Raw genomic sequence first — 17,800 nt, forward strand, 5'->3', positions numbered from 1 at the left:
TTACGTTTCACTGTGCTACATGAACGTCACACTCATTCCTGCATTTGCATGGGGTGTTGGCACTGAACATATTGTATATATACAGTATATGTGTACTTTTTACATTCCTGATTCCTGAGCTGCCCACCTCCATTGTGTGTTAATTTGCGTGTATTTCTGCTTGCATGTTTTTTAGTATTTGTGGAAATATCCATACTGTATGTTATGTGTGCACACCCCTCTGTTTTCCTGCCAGTCTTACCATTGCTGTATCTGTCTGTCATGCTGTGTCTCCTGAGCTTCAACTGGCTCTCAGGCCTCCTGCACACCCACCCACCCTGCACTCTGCCCTCTCTCCCTCAGACAGGCTGGCTCTGTGTCAAGAACGTTTGATTGTGTTTGAGTCATGCCAGGACATAAAGCGCGGCCGCTCTCCCACTCGTGGCCATTTCAACAACAAGCTGGCAAGCTCATCAAAGGTCAGAGGTAACATGACCTCACAATCGGAATCTCTGATTGGCTCTGGTCTACCGTGTGATGAGGGAATGGATGGATCCTGTTTTAATGGCGTGGATCATTGTTTAATCCATTCTCCTCCCAAAGGAAACATATGCTTTGTCCCAATTCCATGCAGCATATTAATAGTACTGATCGTATTTGTACAATACAATACAATATTAACATTTAGCAACTTTCAGCAGAATAATATCGTTATACAAATTTCTGCAATCTAAATGAATGATTGCATACAAGCTGCAATTAAAAGCTAAAAGAAATTGTTATTGAAATTTTGTTTTACACATGAAGTTTGGTTTCCTGTAATGATCTCACATAAACAGTGGAACACAGTTCATTGCTTTGAATATCAGCTTAATTATTTTATTTTTATTTTATGACTACATACATTTGCCATATTGTGATATTTTTATTTGAAAATGTCCCTATTAGTATTTGCAGTAGGCACACTATTAATGTGCTGTACTATTTTGTAGTAAAAGGACATAGTTAGTGTACTAATGGACGTCAACCAAACTGCAAATTCTGGAAGCTGCAGCCAGTTTTAAATTTGGAAATCTCCCAAATTAATGAAATATTATTACTTTTTTATTGTCTGATAATGTGTTCCAAAAATGTCCCAACTTTCCACTGTTTATTTAAACGTGAAATTAAATTAAATTTAGTTAAATTAAATGTTAATTTGTCGGAGCTGTGAGAAGGTTCTTCCTTTCTGTTGTGCATTGCGTCATAGGACAAAAGTGTCATTATTACCACATTAAAAAAAAATCTAATAAAACCTAGTAAGCATGCATATTATTGCTTAATTCTCTTACTATTTAAGCATGAACACACTACAAACTGGAAACCCACTCAGAGCCAATACGTAGTATGGAATTGGGACACAGCTATGATTCCCCAGTAAAAACACAACAAATATCCCCAACTCGCTGTTGCAGGGATGAATTTCTTGCATGTTAACATAACAGATAATAACAATTTTAGGAAATTGTCCTGAAGAAAAGATCCAAATTTCTCTTTTCTTACTTTAACATTTGCGCTAACTAAATGGGAAATGGCGGAACTTCAATGTAACATTTTGGCCGCTTCCTCCACCATAAGAGGAAGTAAAGCTGTCACTTGGATGAGCTCGTCAAAATTAAAATACCTGCAGAACACCTGGAAGTTAGTAAGTGCTCAGTGGAGTGCTTCACAGAGAAATTACTTCCTCAGATAGATAGTGTGTATGTGTGTGTGTGTGTGTGTGTGTGTGTGTGTGTGTAAAAAGTTGCTGTGGCTCTTCTATTGTCAGAAGCTTTTTGTTGGCAAAGATCCATCAGCTTTAGGGAGGTCCATTCGGCCTCCCACACAGGACTAATCCATGTGAGTGTGCACATGTGTGTGTGTGTGTGTGTGTGTGTGTGTGTGTGTGTGTGTGTGTGTGTGTGTGTGTGTGTGTGCATGTGTGCTTGACCTGAAGAAAGCTACAATGAATACTGTGTAGCATCAACCGAAAAGCTTCTTAGCCTCTGATAGGGTGAGACTGAGCCCACAATAGCACCCTAATACCACATCAGACACACACATACACACACACACACACACACACACACACACACACACACACACACAGGGAGAGGAGGATTTAGTGGTTTCATTAAAAGCAGATCTAGTTTGATTCACGAGCTTGAGTTGAGGTGAGACTCGGCGTCCGTGTCTAATCTCACATCTCTTTATAGGAATCTAACTCTCACTCACAGTCACAAACACACTGTCTCCCACACTCTCCCTTCTACATGCTCTGTCTTCCTGAGCGGTCATCTCTAAATCCCCACCTCTCTGTTTCTGTCTCTGACACCATCACTGTTGTCAACGTGGCAGTCCAACACAGAGCGAGTCTTCCCTTCCCCTTCCACCTCCACCCTGTGATCCTCCAGTGTTCAGCTTCACTAAAAAGGGCGTTGCCATCACCCAGCCACACTGAGGAGAAGCCATGTTGATAGAAGAAGCCACAAATTAAAGGACGAGGGAGAGAAAATGAGCGAGAAGCGAGAAAACACCTCAGTGTTCTTTCAGTTTGTTTTTTAAGGCTAAAGCTATTCAAACATTTTAACCTCTTAACAAGCAGCTACCTGCCAGTCATTATAAACTCATGCTGTGCAGCCAAACATTGTTCACTTTTACAGACAACTTTATTTCAAGTTCTTGTGGAGAAGTAAATCTCCAAAGATACCAAATATGTTAGGCTGGATTTTGGGTGAAATGTGTATAAAAGCTTTGACAAGACACCTGGAAATGGTGCAGCCAATTGACAATGAAGCCTTAAGGGAACACGCCAACTTATTGGGACTTTAGCTTATTCACCATATCCCCCAGAGTTAGATAAGTCCATACATACCCTTCTCATCTCCGTGCGTGTCGTAACTCTGTCTGACGCACCCACCGCTAGCCTCGCTTAGCACAAATCCTGGAGGTAACCAGCTCCATCTAGCCTACTGCTCCCAATAAGTGACAAAATAATGCCAACATGTTCCTATTTACATGTTGTGATTTGTATAGTCACAGCGTGTACAAATAACAAGGTCACATGAGACACAGCTATCTTCTAACCGTATATAAACTGGGAACTATATTCTCAGAAGGCGAAGCACTGCTACTTCTGCTACTTGGGCGGAGTAGTTCCCAGTTTGTATACGGTTAGAAGATGGCTGCGTCTCATGTGACCTTGTTATTTGTACACGCTGTGACTATACAAATCACAACATGTAAATAGGAAAATGTTGGCATTATTTTGTCACTTATTGGGAGCAGTAGGCTAGATGGAGCTGGTTACTTCCAGGATTTGTGCTAAGCGAGGCTAGCGGTGGGTGCATCAGACAGAGTTACGACACGCACGGAGATGAGAAGGGTATGTATGGACTTATCTAACTCTGGGGGATACGGTGAATAAGCTAAAGTCCCAATTAGTTGGCGTGTTCCTTTAAGGTTTGAATATTTTACTTACTGTAAACATCATATAGCTTCGATGAAGAGGTATGACAAGCTGATCCAGAATATCATTGTCAGACAGTGTGGTGAAAGAGTTCAAAAACCTTAATGGTACTTGAGGCAAAACACAGGGGGAAAACTGATTCGACATTTTGGGAAATACTGTATTCATATTCTTGCAGAGAGTTAGATGAGAAGCTCGAAACCGCTCTCACATCTTTATGGTAAATATGAAACTCTAGCCAGCAGCTGGTTAGCTTAGCTTAGCACAAAGACTGGAAACAGCGTAAAACATCTAACATGGCTCCATCCAAAGGTGACATTGAAGCACACTAAAGCTCACTAATTCACACATTGTATATCGTTAAAACCAAAGCGTAAAAAACTAAATCCTAAATCAGTTCACTTGCCTTTGCTATCTCAGTAGTATATTCAGGTATGTTAATGAGGTAATTATTTGAGCCAATTAAGGTATTAATTAGCATAAAAGATCATCATAATAACTATTATAGTTGATTTCATGTAACGCAACCATTTCATATACAACACTATGTCAAGAAGATCTGTTCTCCTTGTTTGTATGCAAATGTATGAAGGAAAGGGTTTTAAAATCAAATCAGTTTATTCACGGGGGAATTTGTGGTCTACATTAAGGCGTCACCATGACAACTTAATGTCCCACATATCCTACCATGTGTTGCGGTGGTGAACATAAAAATGACAGAGAAGTAGGTCTCCAGTATCTTTCCACATTTAGGACACCATGCTCATTATAATACGTGATGACAGAAGCTCTCGTCACATTTGTACAGTTTCTCTTCAGTTGGCTGAGTGAACACATCAGATTTATTTAGCAGTGGTGGTCTGGCCTGAGGAGAGCACACCTGATCTGAAATAGGGCTGCACAATTAATCCCAATTGTACCAAAATCGCAATATGGACTAGTGCAATATCCAAATCGCAGGGGGGTGCAATATTTGTTAATGGCAAAATATGTGTCAAACTCTGAATGAAGTATTTTGGTGCTGTATCCTACAGACTAAAGAAAATATGTTTGTTTGGTACAGATCCTCGCAAAAATCACACTATAATCATTTTTATTTCTTTCAATGTTAATAATTTTCAATGAAAATGAGAATAATGATACAAAAACGATCATTCCCTCCAATATCGTGAATCACATCGCAATTGCAATATCAGTCAAAATAATCGCAATTAGATATTTTCCTCATATCGTGCAGCCCTAATCTGAAAACAGCTGCTATGGTCAGAGACGTTTCAGAGCCAAGTTGGAGTTTGACTACAGAGAAACCATAATCACGAACCCCAAGAGCAGCACAAAGACAGTTTTACAGGCCAACAGAACCACACACACTAACTGCCTTAACCCTTTGTAGTTGTCTGTTGTTGCTTTAACTTTAACTTCTGTGGATTCTTTCTTCTATTACGCCTTCCTTTCCTCTTTCCTTTCTTTAATTTATATTTCAAAACAATTGAGCTGCAGACAATATTTAAATCTGCGATGACTCTTGCACCCTTCGCTAAGCCCCCGTCCCCCTTAGTTGCTGCTGCTACGCCTGTCAAGCCTTCCATTCTAGTACAGCACATATGCAGTTTACAATGCTAACAGTAGTAGATTGACCACTCAAAATTATTTGTAGTTTTTGTAACAATGGGTCCCAGATTTACCACAGAGGTAAACAAAAGCAGGTTTTTCATTTCTAGCTAGCGACCGTCAATTTTGCTGGTTAAAATCACAGCTAAATAGTTACAAGAACCCTGTAAAGGATCTTAAATATGTATTTGATAACTACATGCATGGCATAATGCTAAAAGAATGAGGCAAAAGCTACATGTACGTGGAATACATGAAAGTACAGTAGAGCTGCAAGCAACACTGAGATTTATGTACCGTTGTACAAGAAAAAAGGCTTTGGGAAAGTGGATTAACCAATGAGTTTGGCAAAAGTAACGCTCTCTTATGTAATGGAGTGTAAACTTCCCCAAATCCAGGAGCCGCAGTGCAGGAGCCGCTAACACTCTGATATACAGTATATATTAAACAGTGGATGTGTCAGTCCTGAACAGGGCTTTTTTTTAACGTAACCCAACAGAATAATGTAGTTAGCTAATAAAATGGAAGTAGTGCTCGATTACTACTGTATGTAGGTAGCTAGCTAGTTAGGTGGGCGTGTTAATGTTTGCAGCTTACGTTGTCAGACAAACACACTGTTATACCCATTCATTACACTTTTGCTGTTATGTTTTTGGTTCAAGAAATACAAAAAAAAGATGGAGAAAGCCAAAGCTTGACATGCCGACTGTGCCAAGTAAAGCTGTTTTGGGGAGGGGTTTGGCATACTGTCCATTGACCATCTTTCTTGGCTTTAACTCTCAGCTCTGTAATAAAAACTTTAACTTGAAAGGTGAATAATGAACATTATATTGCAGTCTTACAGTTGTTATGGGTGATAATGTTTGCCTAGCGTGATTGCTGGATATTTATGTTCGTGTTCCTCATTATTTGTCACCTCCTTTTAATTTGTACTGTAGTTTTTTTGTTGACCTTACCTTCCTAAGTTGATTTGATTTCCGTCTGGTCCTCTCCGTATATCACTGTTTGTTTCTCCACCTCTGCCTTTTCCCTGCAGTCTGTCACTCACTCCCTTTCTTATCATCTTTTTTTCTTTTGCAAAGGCTCTCCCCCCCTTCCTTAGGGTCTCATCTTTCCACTCCTCTCCCCTGCTTGACCTCTTGCGTCCCTCCACCCCTTCCCTCTTTTTTGCCGTTTCCACATGAGTGATGTGTTGCATGTGTATCTCTCACAGACAAAGATGAGTGCAGCAAGGACAACGGCGGCTGCCAGCACGAGTGCATCAACACAGTGGGCTCTTACGTTTGTCAGTGTCGCCATGGCTTTGTACTGCATGAGAACAAACATGACTGTAAGGAAGGTGGGTTTCACGTACATTCACATCAGCACACTCACTGGCATAAAAGCAGTGGAGTGCACATGCAGGTGCTGCCACATTCACACAAGCATGTGCTCATTCACAAGAACAGTCATCGTCCGTCATACAGCCCTTACTTTGTTTATTTACATCAGAGTCCACATGACAACAGAGCGGCTCTTTCCATTTGATGATAGTGTTATCTTCACATACAGTACATAAATCTCTATACTAGAAGCCTGAAAGCAGAACTGTAGACTTGAGGCTTAAGATGTCGTATCAAGTCTCAAGCTTTCACCTGGTAAAATCCTGGAACAAAAACAAAATGCTTATGATGACTTGTGACTTGCTCTGAAAAACTTGAGACTTGACTTTGACTTGCCTTAAAGGACTTCAGAACTAAAAACGTACTTCATTGAACCTAGACTTGACTTGGACTTGCCACAAGGAACTTGACATTTACTTTGAAAGACTTGGACTTGACTCAAATGACTCGAGGCCCCAAAATACTTAAAAAACAGCACTGGTTGCTGGTAGCTCTGCTCACTGAGGCTTGACTTGGACTTGCCCTTTAGGACTTGAGACATACTCTGAAGGAATTGAGACTTGAGTTAGACTTGACTAGAATGTCGTGCTTGACTTTGGCTAACCCTAAAAGACTTGAGCTCTACTTTGATAAACTTGAAAGATGCAAAGATGCAGCACAATTTGACCGAACCAAGTTCAAGGTAAATACAGCAGAAATAGCCTACAAAGTTATTAAATTATAAATCATATATATGTTATAAAACATCATATATATGTTAAATACAGCATTTGTTTTGTGTGTATTGGTCCCGGTCCAGGGCTTCGGACTGACTTGAGACTTAATTTGAACTTGAAAACAGCTCTGCCTGCAAGTCACTAAGGCTGTGTTCACTGACGTGTGATTGTGTTTGTGTGTGAAAAGCAAACACAGATAGGGGAAAAGGCCTTAGTTTGACAGAAAACATTATTTATTATTTATTAAAAGCTTATAGCACATTCCTCTGTGCATGTGTGTGTGTGTGCACACACACATACAGTACACACACACACAAAACTGTTGAATTGACATGTTATACTCAACTCTTTGAAGTTGAACTTTTGAACGCTTACACACACCACATCAACACTCACACATATACTCACTTCACTAAAGGCTCCCTGTGCTGCTCGTAAAAACACTCATATTTCAAACATCTGGGAGCTTGAAAGCATCGCATGTAGCGCTGTCTTCCTGTGTGTGTGTGTGTGTGTGTGTGTGTGTGTGTGTGTGTGTGTGTGTGTGTGTGTGTGTGTGTGTGTGTGTTTATGTGTGCATTAGATCAGCTTGACCCAGTAACTTTGCTGAGTTATGTAAATCCCTCTTCCCATCACACAGCTTGTGTCCATGTGTGTGGTTATGTACATACATACATACATACATACATAGAGTATAGTATGTGCGTGTGAAAGTTTCAACTCGAGGAGATGGACATTTGGACATTTAAAACAGACATAACTTTTTAGTGGTAGTAGTCACCTGCCAGAAGTGTTTGACACTGTAAGACAGTGGAAAAGAAAAGAGTGCCAGAAAGACAAAAAACTTAAAGTCTGTATTTTTTATGGTCTCAGGGATCTGTATAATCACTTTCATGAAAGGAAGACATCTGTCAAACTTGAGACTGTTTTATTATTTACTTGATTTCTGGTTAAAAAAAATATAAACTATTACATTTCCTGTTAACGTGATCATGTGAAAAGATAGTTTGCTATGTCAGAAAACACAATTATGACACAATTTATTGCTCAAATCTGTATCATGTCAGTAGCTAGATGTTTTAAAGGTGTGAGAGTCTTTTGTAACAATGGTGTGTGTGGAATATGACGTCTGTATTTAACACTTTGCCTGTTAGAAGACTCTCCTTTACATTTATACATTGTTCCTGTAAGTTCATCCATCTCATTCTGTACATGGGTTCAGTTTGTCTGACGCTAAATAAAACCTGTCACTCTGGAATACATCTTGTCTTGTGCATGCCTCCTGCCTCCCACCACCTTCATTAAGCCATTCATTTATCTCACACACACAAATGCCATGTGTGACTGTGAGGCCTGCTGTGGATAGCTTTCGTTTCTGTTATTTTAACTGATACAAACTCCAGGAGGAAAGCAGTCAGCAACTTCGAGAGTACCAGAAATAATTGCTACACAGTGGTTAGCATGCTACAATATTAGCTCACAGTTGATATGTTATCTTGTAAAGTATTAAAGTTATAGTCAGTCATTTGCCCAGCAGCGAATGATGTTGCTATTGCTCAGCAGTGCAAAGCCAGGGAGTATTAACAAAGCAATAACAGAGCAGTTGACTACAAATGAAAAATTGTTTTTTTGTGCATTTACAGTAATATTTATTAATGTGTACAGAACCTGTTAGACTAATAAATACATCAATAAAATAGACTACTGAGTAACTGCTCCTGTAACATTATAGAGTAGCAATGTGGACAAAGCTGCAGGTCCCAGAGTTACCTTTTCTTCCTTGACTTGGACTTTTCTCAAATAACTCGAGACTCAAAACCCAAAATGCTAAAAAAACAGGTTGGTTGCTGGTCACTATAGCTTGTTAACTGAGACTTGACTTGGACCTGCTTTTTAGAACTTAAGATGTACTTTAAAAGACTTGAGACTTGTCTTAAATGATTTGCTTGACTTGGACTTACATGTAAGATGCAGCACAAACAGAGCAGGTGAGATCTGTGACTGTGAAGGCCAGAGCATGTGATTCACATCATTTTCATTCATATCAAATCAGTCAGTGACCTCTTGTGCAATGTATCAATGCATCTAAACTCATTATCATATTTATTTGGGGTTTTCCTTTATGTTGTCACTTGACTGTCGTTGCTGAACTCATCCGGATTGGATCTTGAATCTTGAATCCTGAAAGGGATTTGATTGAAATTGCTGGACGCATTAACAATCTCGTAACCGTGGCCTGCAAAACAAAACAAGAAATGTGCGAGGAACATAATTTTGAGCTCAATAATTCGATGTTTAGGATCTAATCCTACACATCCTGTGTTTTTAGGATCCATTTCCTAAACATCCAATCAACAAGGGCTTAGATTTTAGATGGAAGTGTTTTCAATAAGTACTGTGTTTTGTAGGAATGTTTGAAACAGTCTGAATGTAACTATAAGCACAAAAATTCCCTTTTCTCTGCATTGGATCCCTATAATGGATTTTTGCTTTTGCTTCTATAAATGACAACCACCTTTAAATATTGTAGGTAATAGATGACTTGTACTAATAGAGAGTTGTTTCATGTACTATACTCCATCCATGCAAAGTACAAAAGGCTAACTGTAGCAGTGTGTTTGTTTAAAGCATGCAGGCATGCTTCCATGTGAAATTCACACTAAACTTGTCATCAGGATGTGTTTCTTTGAAATATTTTCTCTCTCTTTTGGTTCTCTTGTTTCTCTCCTTCCTGTTCCCTTTCCATTTCCTCTGACCTTTTCCTGTGCAGCCATGATTTTAACTTCCTCTCTATGTGTGTGCTTGCGTGTTTCTGTGTGTGTGGATATGTGTGTTCAGCTGAGTGTGAGCATAAGATCCACAGCCCCAGTGGGACCCTGAGCAGCCCAAACTGGCCAGACAAGTATCCCAGCCGAAAGGAGTGCACCTGGGACATCACAGCCACGCCGGGACACCGAATCAAGATAGTAAGTGTGTTGAAATCAAGCAGATTTCGGGGCTAGCGAAGCCTTCTTTTAAACCCTATACTTATAGCATTATTGTCCTTCTTCCCTTCCTCATCACATTATTCTGTCTGTGAGGTCTCACACATCACATATTATGTTAAAACCTCAGGCTGCCTTCCCCCTTCTTTCTCTATGATCTCTCTTTCCCATGTTCCACTTATGAAACCCAAATGTGAATGAGGGAGAAAGTGCACGTTTGTATATTCGGGCTAACTGCAAGCGTGTGCTCATGCGTTAGTAAGAGGCCTTGGGCAGTGGCCATCTGTGTCCCTGTGGCTTTCTGTGTGTGTGTGTGTGTGTGTGTGTGTGTGTGTGTGTGTGCGTGTGCGTGCGTGCGTTAAGCTTGCATGTGCACACATGCATGTTTAGCATTTATGTGTCACCACAAATAGTCATCTCCACATTTTTTGAGTTACTGAAGATACTTATTTAGAAATAAACTGACATATTATGCTCTGCCGTGTGTATCATGGATTGAAGATAGTTGAGGCTGAAAAGTTCCAAGTCTGACGTGCATGATTTGTCTGAAGAGATGGAAGAGAGAGAGAGAGAGAGAGAGAGAGAGAGAGAGAGAGAGAGAGAGAGTTTGACAGAACGTTAGCTCAGACAGAACGTTAGCTCAGACAGAATGTTAGCTCAGACAGAACGTTAGCTCAGACAGATGTTGTTTGCCTAACAATGTTAGCTTTGATGCAAATGGAGTTTTTACCAACATAGACACATACTGTAGACAACCAGCTGTGATGCAAGCTGCATTATTCGCATACTTGCTTGCATATCTTGTACCTGGACGATTATAGTACTATACTAATTATAGTACATGTACTAGGGGGGCGGATCAGGCCGCAACGTCCTCCTTGAGAGTTTCTAAATGTGCACAAGGTAAACATTGTGACTCGTGAGGATGTTACATTGTTAACATTTAGATCAGGACAGAAAATGCAGCAGTGGCAACAAGCTCTGTTACTTTCTCTTCAAAATGCTCAGCCATTATTGTTGTTATTTGTTTAGAGTCAGCTGCTAACCTGACCTTATACTGTATACTGCACCCACTGTCCATGTGCTTAATAGCATCTTGCTGACATGTAACATTAATTTTTGAGGATACATGCAAGCAACGAACCACAGGAATACAACATGTGTAGTTAAAAGCATTAACGATTATATTCAATAATGGTTAATCTTCCTGATTTCTCGATTAACTATTTGGTCTATAAAACATTTGAAAATAGGTTAGAATTCAACGAAGTCTTCAAACTGCTTGTTTTGTTCGACCAACAGTCCGAAGCTTAAAGGTATTCAGTTTATTAGCACATAACACAAAGGAAATCAGCAATTCCTCTCATTTTAGAGGCTGGAACTAGGTAATTTTGGCATTCAAGCATGAAAAATAATTTAATTCATCATTTTTTTGTCTATTCATTCCTCGCAAAGACCAAGTACAGGAGCTCACATGTCCATATTCACAGTGTGCTTCAGATAATCCTCCTAAAGTCCACTAATGTTCCTCATGCAAACACACACACACATTCCTGGTCTAGACACACAATCAAATGTTAGGGATTTAACTCTTCACATCACTTCCTCTCTGCAGCCACACGCTGAGCATGCTAGATGTTATCAAAATTGTCATCAACTATCATTATTTAGTTTTGATAATCTCTTATCGCTGCTTACGTAACTGAAAACACATTACATCATCAGCTATGGTAACACATTTAGTAGTGTTTGCATGTTGTGAATGTGTGACTTCATGTGATTTACACACATATACACACAAATTGTGAAATTTGTTCGTGTGTGTGTGTGTGTGTGTGTGTGTGTGTGTGTGTGTGTGTGTGTGTGCGTCAGTGTGTGTTGAGATTAGCCGGTGTGCTCTGTATATCCACAGTAATGACATCGCAGCGGGATATATTTAATACCAGAAATCTGAGCGTAGACATGAAGGTCATTCCGTTCTTGCTTCCTCACTCTCTGTCACACACACGCACACACACACACACACACACACACACACACACACACACACACACACACACACACACACACACACACACACACACACACACACACACACACACACACACACACACACACACACAAACACACTTGGGAATAGTAAACAGATCCACAAACCAGTGTCTCACCCGAGCTACAGTTAGAAACATCTGGAAGCCATCCCGAGCCCAGAATCAAACACTTCCCCTCTCAGTAACGACATCCTCACATCAGCCCACCTTTTGCTCTGCTCTCTCCTTCCGCCTGGCTGGTAAAAATCAATGCGGTGCGGTGTTTGTGGTGGCGTGATGGAGCACGGTTCAGGAGACAATCAGAGAGGTGTGTGACTGTGTGTGGGTGAGAGGCCTGCAAGGTGTTATGACTCAGCTCACGGTGACTTGATTAGATTAGGAATCGTGACACTGTGTACATGCATGTCAGTGTGTAAGCAATATGTAGGCAAAGGAATAGGCATTCTGTAGATTTATATTAAAGAATATGAAATGCAAATGTATTTATTTTGGTTTGAAAGAGTTTTAAAGGGAACAGCCTGAAAATGATTCATTGTATGTCTCAAAAGTGTCTCATATTGTAGTAAACCATTACATAAGTTATTGGTGACACAAATTGGGGTTGCTTTTATATTAAAAAAGGATCACATGACTATGTGTACCTGTAACCATTTTCAGCTCATTTTTTGGTTTTCTTTACTGTTCCAGTTCACTCCCACCGCTGACATTGTGTCATTTTTGGACTCATCAGGCAGATGTTTCCAGATGAAAAGCTCTAAAAACTGACTATACTTTACCTTCACAGCACCAAATGCCTGGCAGACAAACTAATATGTGACTAGCTGTTGACCATAGTGGAGCATTAACAATCTAAAAACCAAGATCATTTTCTCAGGAGTTGGTGGAGACCAAAAGAGAGCTTAAAAAGAGTGGTTGGACTTTAATTCATCAGGTGGCCACGACTCCAAATGAATGGCTGGATGTGTAAATTGGCAACTGTTTGCTAACGAGTTCACCATATCAACTTAAAAAGTGGTAATATGTCAGTGTTGTGTTAAGTTTCCACTTCCACCAAGTTGCCACCAGTTATTGCAGGTTTAATTAAAGACTTGTTGCTGAGTAAAGCTTAGTAAAGTTGTCTAGCTTCTCCATCCAGCTACAATAACTCTGAGCTCAGGTGTGCCTTGTTTTTTTAATAAAATTATTATATCCCAATTCAGGAAATTGCTCACACATTTAAGACTCTAACAAAGGATGCACTCTTGTCATTAGTCATTTTTCTAATTTCTCTTCTCCTTTTCACTCTGATTTGTCTTTTGACTAACTTTCATTGTCGTTGCTCTCAGATTTTGCACCATGTTATCCATACGTGTACATACTGTAGGACATACATTTGTGGCTTTGTTGTAAATTCCTGTGAACAAATAAGAACATCATCAAGACTTACAACATCTACACTGTATTTTACAGTAACTTGTGTACGACTGAGTTAGACAATCTCTTAATTCTGCTTCATTGCTTCACCCGCAACACTAAACTGCTTTACTGCACAAAACAAAGAGGCCACAGATCATCCAGTGCAGACAGAACTAATGTCAGATTTCACTTACTTTCAGGGACCTCACCTTCAAAGGTTTTCACTGAAACTAGTACTACCTTCTAACAAAGTAATAGTCCCTATAAAAACTGTGGAAAGCCAGGTCAACAGTTAATCTTCCTACACCTTCTCACATCTCACTCAGCGTCCTCTCACCCTCTCTGTCTCTACCTTTCCAGGCCTTCAATGAGTTTGAGATCGAGCAGCATCAGGAATGTGCATATGACCATTTGGAGGCCTTTGACGGGGACAGCGACACGGCGGCCATCTTGGGTCGATTGTGTGGCAGCAAGATCCCAGAGCAGTTGGTCTCCACCGGCAACAAGATGTACCTCCGCTTCATTTCTGACGCCTCAGTACAAAGGAAGGGCTTCCAAGCTACACACTCCACAGGTGTGTGTCTGTGTGGAAGCATATTTAAGTGTTTGTGCATGTTATTAATGTTTTATGGTAATATCTCACTTTATGCGCAACACTGTGTGAGTTTTTTGGATCTGCAAAGAGCATCACTCACGTTCACCTGCTTAGCTTTCTCAAGTTACAATTGTTTTTTTAGAGCAATATCTACCTCTAGTGGTTCACAACAGCACATACACGATGAAAGTCATTCTTTAAATCTAACAAGAGTGTATTGACTATCTGGGCCAAAACTAAATCTAATAAATGTCTAATTTTACAGATTAAAATGTACCTTTTTACTGATCATGTGTTTCTGCAGAGTGTGGAGGTCGTCTGAAAGCAGAAGCTCGTCAGAAGAACCTTTACTCTCACTCTCAGTTTGGAGACAATAATTACCCGGGTCACACTGACTGCGAGTGGCTGCTGACGGCCGAACAGGGCTACGGCATCGAGCTGAGCTTCATTACGTTTGAGGTAGAGGAGGAAGCTGACTGTGGTTATGACTACATCGAGCTGTACAACGGGTACGACGCCGACTCACATCGACTCGGTCGCTTCTGCGGTTCAGGGGTAAGATTTTATGTTCTTTTTAAAGGCTCATTTTTCATGTTTGATGTGAAAACTTAGCCAAGTTCAGAGGAAGTATTGCTAGTGTAACCAAAGCCTGAAATATCCTATTCCTCTTTGCTATAGAGCTCCATTGTTGTATAAATAACACATCATAAGCCGCACCTTTACACTGGGTTTCATGTTCCTTCATTACGATGAACATGAGCACTGTAGTTTGTTTTGAGTCCATCCCACATACACCATCCTCCTGCCATAAATACTCACTAGAGCACTAAAGGTGTATTATCCTGTAGATGAAATGAGTCCCCAACAAATGTACCGTTTAGTCCTGTTTGAGTAATGTTTACTAACAACTACAGTGCCCAGCTGATTTTTTTTTTTTAAATAATAGCACTTAGGAATGATATGTTTGTGAACCAGCGGGAGGAAGTCAGAAAGTATAGTGTGAAGGATAAATATAGAATAGCATCAGTCTAATCTTTAACTACAAACCTGTATACTTTGCATTATTGCTGTGGACTTAGATGTTTTATTCTTCCTACCATTGCAGGCAGACATTAGTTTCAATTGTTTGGTATCAATATGTTATTAGCAGATGCTTGTTTTGCTTGAGTTGTGTAACCCATCATAGTATACACCAAAATATATTCACTGGGGCGCCTGGATAGCTCACCTGGTAGAGCGTAGGCCCCATGTACAGAGGCTCAATGAGAATGACACATGGGGACTATCTGGAAATTGGGAAAAATACACACACAACCTCCCCATCTATAAAACAACACACATAAAGAAGCTGTGATGTAAAGAATATTTGATTTGTAGTTAATAGACTGAATTATACAAAACTCTGTGATATGATCCTCTAAATGTCTGACAAACTGCTTCTCATGCCTCTCTATCTTCCGTTCCTCAGCCCAGGGAGGAGATCTACTCGCCTGGAGGCGCTATGCTGATCCGTTTCCATAGCGACGACACAATCAGCAAGAAGGGCTTCCACATCCGCTACACGAGCACCAAGTTCCAGGAGAGCCTTCACACCAGGAAATGACCTCACACGCAGCCCGTGACCTCTGACCTCTGTGCAGCCCCCCACCACTGTCACCCTGACCTTCACCATGGCAACGAGAAACCTACAGCCTGTCCCCTCTTCTCAGACCCAGCAGACAGATGTGGACGTTCGCCAGCCGCGGGTGGAAGACGACACTTTACGTGAACATTAGTCTCCCCTCTGTGGCCCCGCACAGGTCATCGCAATGTGAGACGAGACAGGAAAAACAACGAGATATATTAATATGAGACGACTGAGTGAGCCATTTCTGTGGAGGAGATGGTTTTCATTACTGCACATCAAGCTACCCTCAGTGTGGATACTCACAGTTGCAAAACAAAAGAGTACAAACACACACATAAACACACAAGATTCATATTCAGAATTATAAACTACGGATGCTTGAGGAACTGAGAAGCTTCTACTTAAAAGAAAAAGCATCCAACAAGGGAGTTTTGAGTCTTTTCTGACTCCTTGAACTGTGCAACTTACTGTGATCAGACGGCTTCTCATACCCACAGTAACTGGGAGGAAACATTTTTATTGCCTTTGATGCCTGGGAACTGGTCTCTTCAACCCAGCTCAGAACGGCTGCAGATGATTTTATTTCATGTCTTATTGTAAAAACCCATTGTGTTTACTGTATGTGTGTCTGTGTGTACAGAGAAAAAGAACAAACAAAAGGCTGAAGGCCGTCATTTGCCCTTTTTGCTTAAAGCTTATGCAGACGACCATCGTGGAATGGGGAAAAAATATAAAACGTTGCAAATGGAGAATTTCCAAATGATCTGTGATGTTAATGTTAAGCCTTGCATTATGTTGTGTGTGTGTCCATGCTGTTTTTGAGTTTGCACCATCACCATCTTGTAACAAACTCCCCCCCCCCCCCCCCCCCCCCCCCCCCCCCTCCAAAAAAAGGAAATCGGAAGGGAATATTTTCACAGCTGTCTCTCGGAGTGGCACTATTCTGATTGAAGGAGAGATTCCCATGGTGCTAAAAAATAAAAATACACTGAATGACAGATGACTGCAGTTGGAAGTAAAGGTTTTCAATAGGAGACACAGTCAGCGTGCAAACAGCACACTGCATCAACAGCACTAGTCCTGTGGAACTACAATATTGCCTTAGAACCAAAATGTATGCTGTCGTTGGTCGCTCCTATGCTCTTGTGTCAGCGGAGTGTCTTCGAGGTTTTATGGCAGCGTATTTCATTTGTTTGGAGATCTTGAATGGTTTTATTGTTAAAAAAAACAAACATGGGAAATGTAGTCTGTGTGTGAGATAGTGTCAATGGTGCATGTGTGTTTGTGTGTCATTTTTGTAGCTGCTCTCAGAGATACATACACACATGCTTACACATCCACCAATACACAGAAACTCATTTGTGTGCATTTTCCCAAACATATCTGAACACTCTTCCCCTTCTGTATATTTGGAGCTTGGAGAGCAAAGTGCTGTAAAGTCAAAGGAATATCAAGGTGCATACAGGATGCATCATTTGTTGTGTTAAATGCAAATGTGTAAGTGTGCGTTATAGAAGATTATAGAGAAATAATGTGTGTGTATGTCTGTAAACTGTATGTTTTTAAGTTGAATCATTCATTGCTGTACGTGCCAAGCTCCAGGTGACCCTGATCCACTGTAGCTTTTGTTTCATCATTCCACCTCTGTGTCTGTAGTTCAGAGACACTGACATGACGTCGTCCTCTGCATCAGTCATTAAAATACACACAGGTAAAAACTACACGCATCTGTGTTTCGTGGATTATTGCGGTGTTTTGTGAATGAATTTATATTTTCTGGGTTTTTTTACCGGTTTAGACGAGACAACAATAATACCATATATTGATCCTTAAATCAAATCCTGGCGTTTTCCCTTTGTGATAATTCTATTCAGGTGTTATCTTTCACATTATACTATTATAGTCACAAAGCACATGTGATGTTGTTTAAAGGTTCAGATTAGGTCTGTTGTAATTTATTACTTTGTTTGCCA

At 40.4% G+C, this 17,800-nt stretch overlaps 1 protein-coding gene across 1 annotated transcript in view; it reads left to right on the forward strand.

The window, feature by feature from the left end:
• Positions 1-17,548, forward strand: part of tll1 (tolloid-like 1) — a 51,113-nt gene extending 33,565 nt beyond the window's left edge. Inside the window, exons 17-21 of the mRNA XM_078263179.1 lie at positions 6,291-6,416; positions 10,014-10,141; positions 13,966-14,179; positions 14,505-14,755; positions 15,669-17,548. Of these exons, the coding sequence (XP_078119305.1) occupies positions 6,291-6,416; positions 10,014-10,141; positions 13,966-14,179; positions 14,505-14,755; positions 15,669-15,803 (854 nt within the window). The 3' untranslated portion in view covers positions 15,804-17,548. The remainder of the gene's footprint in view (positions 1-6,290; positions 6,417-10,013; positions 10,142-13,965; positions 14,180-14,504; positions 14,756-15,668) is intronic.
• Positions 17,549-17,800: the final 252 nt, after the last annotated feature.

This window comes from Sander vitreus, chromosome 2, assembly GCF_031162955.1.
Source record: "Sander vitreus isolate 19-12246 chromosome 2, sanVit1, whole genome shotgun sequence".
NCBI lineage: Eukaryota > Metazoa > Chordata > Actinopteri > Perciformes > Percidae > Sander > Sander vitreus.